This window comes from Condylura cristata, unplaced genomic scaffold (genome assembly GCF_000260355.1).
Source record: "Condylura cristata isolate star-nosed mole 26May11 unplaced genomic scaffold, ConCri1.0 scaffold00042, whole genome shotgun sequence".
Lineage (NCBI taxonomy): Eukaryota > Metazoa > Chordata > Mammalia > Eulipotyphla > Talpidae > Condylura > Condylura cristata.
The window spans coordinates 3,955,793-3,962,434 of NW_004567143.1; the positions used below are offsets into that span (position 1 = coordinate 3,955,793).

The following is a 6,642-nucleotide window of genomic DNA, read 5'->3' on the forward strand; positions in this document are numbered from 1 at the left end:
CTGCGGCCAGCCCTGCCCGGGGGCGGCTGCCCGTCTGACCGGCTCCACCGCCAGCCCTGCTTCGTGCAGGCCTGCCCAGGTACGGCCCACGCCTGCCCAGGTACGGCCGAGCCCCGTCGCTGCCCGCCCCGGTGAGAGCCTGGGCGGTCCTGGCCGAGACGCCCGACCTTGGGACCCCTGTCCGGGCTCCTCTTAGCCTGGACACCCCGTCTGATGTCACAAGCTCGCCTGCCGAGCCTGTCAGGAAGCCTCGGCCTTTACCTGCGGGACGCCGGGTGGTCACTTGGGCCGGGGGAACTGGAGCAGCGGCCAGAGCGAGGGTGCCGAGGGCCTGTTGCACTGACCGGGGCTCGGTGCTGAGGGCGGGAGGGTGTGGCCCCGGGCCTGCCTCTGTGCCTCCTAGGGAGGGCCCCCCTTCCGGCCCCCCACCCGCGTCAGCCTGCGGCCACCCGGGCGCCCTGCTGCAGGAGCCAAGGGTCTCTGCCCTTTCCCAGGATGGTGCTTAATCCTGGGAGAACCAGGAGCTCCTGCCCAGGCCCGCTGCCCCTGCCCCCCGGCCCCACAGGGCAGCCTGTCTGGGACAGCAGGCTCCTCTGCCCTGCCTGCGGCCCGTGCCCTCTGGCACCTTTCCGGGGCTCTGCCTGGACCACCTGTTCTTCCTCCCCCAGTGGCTGGGGTCTGGGCTGTGTGGGAGGCCTGGGGGCCCTGCAGCGTCTCCTGTGGGGGTGGCCATCGGAGTCGCCGGAGGAGCTGTGTGGACCCCCCACCCAAGAATGGGGGTGCCCCCTGTCCTGGGGCCTCCCAAGAGGGGGCACCCTGCAGCTTGCAGCCCTGCGCAGGGGATGCAGGTAAGGGGCGCTGGGCCGGGAGGGCTGGGTGGGTGCTGGGCTGCCAGGCCGCCACCCACCGGGCCACCCCCCAGGCTGTGGGCCTGGCCTCGTGCACGTGGGCGCCGACCTGTGCCGGAAGGGGCTGGTGCCCCCCTGTCCGCCCTCCTGCCTGGACCCCACGGCCAACAGAAGCTGCAGCGGGCACTGTCTGGAGGGTGAGGCCGGCCCGCCGGTGGGCGGAGCCCTGGGGGGTGCTGCTGGGCCCCTGCCTGCGGCCCCCACGCCGGGCCTGAGTGCCCTCTCTGCCCCCAGGGTGCCGCTGCCCCCCGGGGCTCCTCCTGCACGGCGCCGGCTGCCTGCCGCTCTCAGAGTGCCCCTGCCTCGTGGGGGGGGAGCTGAAGCCTCCGGGGGTGCCCTTCCTCCTGGACAACTGCAGCCAGTGGTGAGCGTGGCGGAGCCCCCAGGGGGACGGTCCCCGCCGCCCTGAGCCTGACCCCCGGCCCGCACCCCACAGCCTGTGTGAGGAGGGGGAGCTGCTGTGTGAGCCCCGGGCCTGCGCTGTGCCCTGCGGCTGGTCCGCCTGGTCCTCCTGGGGCCCCTGCGACCGCTCCTGCGGCCCTGGACTGAGGGCCAGGTTCAGGTGCGGGGCGCACGGGGGTGTGCGGGAAGGGAGGCGGTGGGGGGCCAGAGCCAGCCGGGCTGGGCCACTGGGAGCCCTCTGTGCCCTTTGGGGAGACAGGCAGCGGCTGAAGGACAAGAAGGGGGAGTGGGGGGCAGGGAGAGGAGCAGGGGGACCCAGACTCCCCTCTCCCCAGGTCTCCCTCCAACCCTCCAGCTGCTTTTGGGGGTGCCCCTTGTGAAGGCGACAGGCAGGAGCTGCAGGCCTGCCACCGGGAGTGTGGGACAGGTATGGGAGGGACGGGCTGGGGAGGGACGGGCTCGGGGAGGGACGGGCTGGGGAGGGACGGGCATGCGGGGAGGGACGGGCTCGGGGAGGGACGGGCATGCGGGGATGGACGGGCTCGGGGAGGGACAGGCGTGCGGGGAGGGACAGGCGTGCGGGGACGGACGGGCTCGGGGAGGGACGGGCTCGGGGAGGGACGGGCATGCGGGGATGGACGGGCTCGGGGAGGGACAGGCGTGCGGGGAGGGACAGGCGTGCGGGGACGGACGGGCTCGCGGAGGGACGGGCTCGGGGAGGGACGGGCTCGGGGATGGGTGCCCTCAGGTGCCGTCACCGGCCGCTCCTGCGCCACCCGGGTCCTGTCCTAAAAGCCCAGCAGCATCCCGCTCGCTGGCCACTCTGCGTGGGTGGACAGCGAGGCCTCCGGGCCCAGCTCGCAGCCTGGCCCTGACCTTGAGGCGTGCGCTCTGGCCCGGAGAAAGCAGGGGCTGGTGCCTCAAGGTCCCACACAGCTGGCCCGGGCCCACGCAGGAGAGCCTGGCGCTGGGTGTCGGGGCTGGGGGGCAGTGCTGGGGGCCTCCTGCGCCCCGCCCTGCGGCCCGTGCAGCTGGCCTGCCCTTCCCTGCAGAGGCGCAGGGCTGGACGCCCTGGACGCCCTGGTCCGCCTGCTCCCGGAGCTGCCTGCCCCCCGGGGGGGACCCTGGGCTGCGCAGTCGCTCCCGGCTCTGCCCTGGCCCCGGGGGCGCGTCCTGCCCAGGAGAGGCCACCCAGGAGGAGCCCTGCGGCCCCGCTGTGTGCTCGGGTACGGACCCTCGGCCGGCGAGGCTGCGGCCGGCGGGTGGGGAGCCACGGAGAAGACCCTCGGGCAGGGTCTCGGGGTCCTGGCGGCGGTGTGGGGGGTGTGGGGAACTCGGGCAACCTTCCCCCGCACTCCCAGGAAGCCGGCTGGGTCAGCAGGTGGGGGTGAGCTCAGGCTCGGGGACAGCCCCGAGAAGCGGGTGTTGGGGCGGCCGGGGCCTCCCTGCCCCAGCTCTGCCCCCCCGCCCACCTCTGCGCCCACCCGGTGACGCTGGACTTGGCTCTTCCTGCCAGCGCCCAGCGCCTGGGGCCCGTGGGCCGCCTGGTCGGCCTGCTCGGCGCCCTGTGACGGAGGCGTTCAGACTCGCGGGCGCAGCTGCTCCGGCTCAGCTCCAGGGGACCCCGAGTGCCAGGGGCCCCACAGCCAGACCAGGGACTGCAACACGCAGGCCTGCACAGGTGCCGGGTGCCCCCCCCCGGAAGTGGCCGGGCCAGGCCCGAGCAGGGGGGCTGCCAGACCTCGTGGCTCTCCGGACCCCCGGGAGCCGCCGCCGGGCTCGCCTCTGAGCAGCTTGCCCTGTGTCCCGCCCAGCCCAGTGCCCGGAGGGCATGGTGCCCCGCTCGGAGGAGCAGTGCCGCCAGGAGGGGGGCCCGTGCCCCCGGCTGTGCCTGGCGCAGGGCCCCGGCGTGGAGTGCGTGGGCTCCTGCGCCCCCGGCTGCGCCTGCCCCCCCGGCCTCTTCCTGCACAACGCCAGCTGCCTGCCCCGCCATCAGTGCCCCTGCCAGCTGCGCGGCCGGCTGCACGCCCCGGGGGCCGTGGCCCAGCTGGACGCCTGCAACAACTGGTAGGCGGGGCGGGGTGGGCAAGGGGGCAGGCGTGGGCACCTCGGTGTGGCCCAGGTTGAGGGGAAACGGCTGAGGGGCTGCTGGCCGGGGCCTGTCCGCAGCAGCGGCCGCTGCCGTGGGGAAGCGAGGGGGGGAGGTGCTGAGGGAGGAATAGGCCTAAGGGCTCCGCCTCTCCCCGCCCCTTGCTCCCCTGAGCGGCCTCCCTGCCTGGGCGCCAAGCCTGACCCCCAACACCAGCTGAGCTGTGCCGGACAGCCCGCTGGGCTCGGTTTCTCCTCGTCCCTCCCGGCCCCGCCTCGGCCTTCTCCGTCCCCTCCCTGCCTCGCTGTCTCCTGCTCTTGCCCTTGGGTTCTTTTCTGGGGCTCCCGGGGATAGGACACCTGGGCTTCCAGCCTGCACGGGGGGCCCGCGCCCAGGCCCCCCCCCGCCTGTCCTGAGGGCGGCGGGCGGCTCCCAGTCACGGCCACACAGGGCGTAGTGACCACGAGCAAATAAAAACCTAGAAAGGTGACTCCTGCCACGGCCTGTGTGCCTGGGGCGCCGGAGGCTGGAAGCGGGGTGCCGGGGCCGGGCGAGAAGCCCGTCTTGTCCTGAGCTCGGCCGGGGGCACGGGGCCGCTCGACACCCAGACTGGGGGCTCTTCTGGGCGGCCGCTCCCTGCCAGGGGCGCTGCCCGAGTGACGCCCCGCCCGCAGCACCTGCGTCTCAGGGGAGATGGTGTGCACCTCGGAGCCCTGCCCAGGTACCCGCTTGCCAGCTGCGGTCCGCGGCGGTGTCGGGGGAGCCGGTCCCTTGGGGGAGCAACTCCTGGGCTGGGGCTGGTGTCCCGGGGAAGCTGGGGTCCGGGGTGACCCGAGCCCCCGGGCAGCCTACGACAGAGCCCCCCACCCCCCGGCAGTGGCCTGCGGCTGGAGCCCCTGGACCCCATGGAGTCCATGCAGCCGCAGCTGCAACGTGGGCGTCCGGCGGCGCTTCCGGGCAGGCACTGCACCCCCGGCTGCCTTTGGGGGTGCTGCGTGCCAGGGCCCCAACATGGAGGCTGAATTCTGCAGCCTGCAGCTTTGCCAAGGTGAGAGCTGAGGGAGGTCCTCAGACCCCTCAAAGGGGAGCCAAGGACATTCCCAGCACCCCAAGAGGGCTGCCCTAGGGATGCTAGGAGATGTGGGCCCAGAGAGCCCTAAGGGGGCCCTTGCTGGGGGTGGCCCTGCTCCTGGAAGAGTGGGGTCCCCTGAGGAGGGAGGTGATGCTGCAGGCTTGGGGGGGCACTGGGGTGTCTGGGGTGGAGGGGAGAAGTGTCTGGGGGGAGGAGGAGGAGCGTTGGGCGTGGGTGGCCTGACCCGGCCGCCGCAGGTCCCGGCGGGCAGTGGGGCCCCTGGTCTCCGTGTTCCGTGCCCTGCGGCGGCGGCTTCCGGAACCGCAGCCGAGGCGGCCTGCCCGGCCAGCTGGACTTCTCCGCCTGCGGCCTGCAGCCCTGTGCCGGTGAGGGCTGCCGGGACCCCCACCCAGCCTGGGGCGCTGCTGGCTCTCCCCAGCCCCCAGGGCTGCAGAGCTGCCGCCCACGCCCAGAGTGGACACCTCCAGGAGGGGTGAGGGGCGCCTGGGCCGGGCTGCCAACCTCTGTGCCCCCAGGGCCAGCGCCTGGGGTGTGTCCTGGCGACAAGCGGTGGCTGGACTGTGCCCAGAGCCCTGCCTCCTGCGCGGAGCTCAGCGCCCCGCAAGGGACCAACACCACGTGCCGCCCCGGCTGCTACTGCCTGCCTGGCACGCTCCTGCTGGTGAGTGTCCACTCCGGCTGGCCCCGGGCCCGGGGCCCCGGCACGGACAGGGCACCAGCCTGCTCTGCCAGCAGCCAGCAGGTGACCTGCGCGGGCCACGTCCTGGTCTTGTGAAGTGTGACCGGTCTAGAAGGCCGTGGTCGGCGCCTGCCTGCGCGCTCTCTCCTCCGTTTCTGGGCACCTGCTCTCTGCCCGGTCTTGGACTGGGCTACGCGGGCTCTGCCCTCAAGGAGCCTCCGGGCTGGGGAAACTCGACCCGGAGCCCCGAGAATGGAGACCGCACCACTGGATACACAGGTCTTGGGAACTTTGCATGCGCTGAGCTCGGTGCAGACCCTCTGTCTGGGGGAGGTCAGGCCTGGTGGGCTTCCTGGAGGAGGTGGCCATGACGGTACCGTCAGCGATTGGAGGGAATGGCCAGCAGGGTGGCAGCCACTCCAGGGAAGGGTGCTGGAGCTGGAACAGAAGCTGCGGGCTGGCGGGGCGGCTTGCTGCCCGGTGGCTGTGGTCGCCGGACAGGCTGGGGGTCTGTGGTCCAGTCAGACTCTCCCACTTACAACTCGCTGACGTGGGCTGCGTGCTCTTCCCTCTGGGCCGTAGTGACGAACCTTGTCGGGGAGCCCGGGGCAGAGCGCCCCCGGCCCGGCCCGAAGGGGCAGGCAGCCGCCCCGTGCTCCGGTGCCGGTTTAAGACTGGAGCCGCAGTGACGCCCCCGATCTCCCTGCGCGCGCGGCTTTGGCCTGGTTTTGCTGGTGGAACTCTGGGTTTTTTAAACTAAAGGAGCGTTGCCCGGCCCCGCTCTGTCAGCTTCGGGGGGCTGCAGCGTGGCATGTGGGGGGCGCGCTAGGCCCGCTGCCCGCGTCCACCGCTGCTTTCTTGCCTGTTGCGCCTGGACCGCACCGCTCACGCCCCGTCGGTCAACTTCACGGGCATCTGCACATTCACCGTGTCTTGCAGGCGAATTTGGTCTTTCCCAGAAAGTGGGGGTCCCGTGCCCCCTCCCAGTCCTGCAGCGGAGGGTGGGCGTGTCCAGCGGTAGGGCCGTGGCAGGGGCCACGCCTTGTTTGTGGAAGGGCCGTGGCAGGCCTTCGGTGGCATCTGAGGGTTGTGAGCCTGTGGAGGGTGCTGAGGGCCGACTGGGGAGCGGGCTGGCCAGAAGCCGGAGATGATGGGGGGCATTTGATTCCAGAACAACGTGTGTGTGCCCACCCAGGACTGCCCCTGCGCCCACGGGGGGCGCCTCTACCCCCCTGGGGGCACCGTGCTCCGTCCGTGTGAGAACTGGTGAGACACCCCCGGCCCACGGCAACGTCCCGTGAGCCCCCATATGTCCCTCCTCAGCTGGGGATTCTGGGCCCTTCTAGAGACACCCCTTTTCCAGAGGCTCCTGCACAAACCCCTCGCTGTGGTACCCCGCCAGTCTCTCGTCCCCCCGCCTGCGTCTTGGGGATCACCATAGCACAGCCCTCAGCTGGGGGTCTGGGGCAGC

General features: G+C 72.8%; 1 protein-coding gene across 1 annotated transcript in view; it reads left to right on the forward strand.

Annotated features, from left to right (window-relative positions):
• The window catches only part of SSPO (SCO-spondin), a 48,357-nt gene that overhangs the window by 22,960 nt on the left and 18,755 nt on the right, over window positions 1–6,642 (forward strand). Inside the window, exons 39-53 of the mRNA XM_012733852.1 lie at window positions 1–79; window positions 669–848; window positions 923–1,045; window positions 1,143–1,272; window positions 1,345–1,470; window positions 1,646–1,737; window positions 2,363–2,536; window positions 2,827–2,991; window positions 3,125–3,377; window positions 4,074–4,120; window positions 4,277–4,447; window positions 4,729–4,857; window positions 5,008–5,153; window positions 6,343–6,437; window positions 6,495–6,561. Of these exons, the coding sequence (XP_012589306.1) occupies window positions 1–79; window positions 669–848; window positions 923–1,045; window positions 1,143–1,272; window positions 1,345–1,470; window positions 1,646–1,737; window positions 2,363–2,536; window positions 2,827–2,991; window positions 3,125–3,377; window positions 4,074–4,120; window positions 4,277–4,447; window positions 4,729–4,857; window positions 5,008–5,153; window positions 6,343–6,437; window positions 6,495–6,561 (1,977 nt within the window). The remainder of the gene's footprint in view (window positions 80–668; window positions 849–922; window positions 1,046–1,142; window positions 1,273–1,344; window positions 1,471–1,645; window positions 1,738–2,362; window positions 2,537–2,826; window positions 2,992–3,124; window positions 3,378–4,073; window positions 4,121–4,276; window positions 4,448–4,728; window positions 4,858–5,007; window positions 5,154–6,342; window positions 6,438–6,494; window positions 6,562–6,642) is intronic.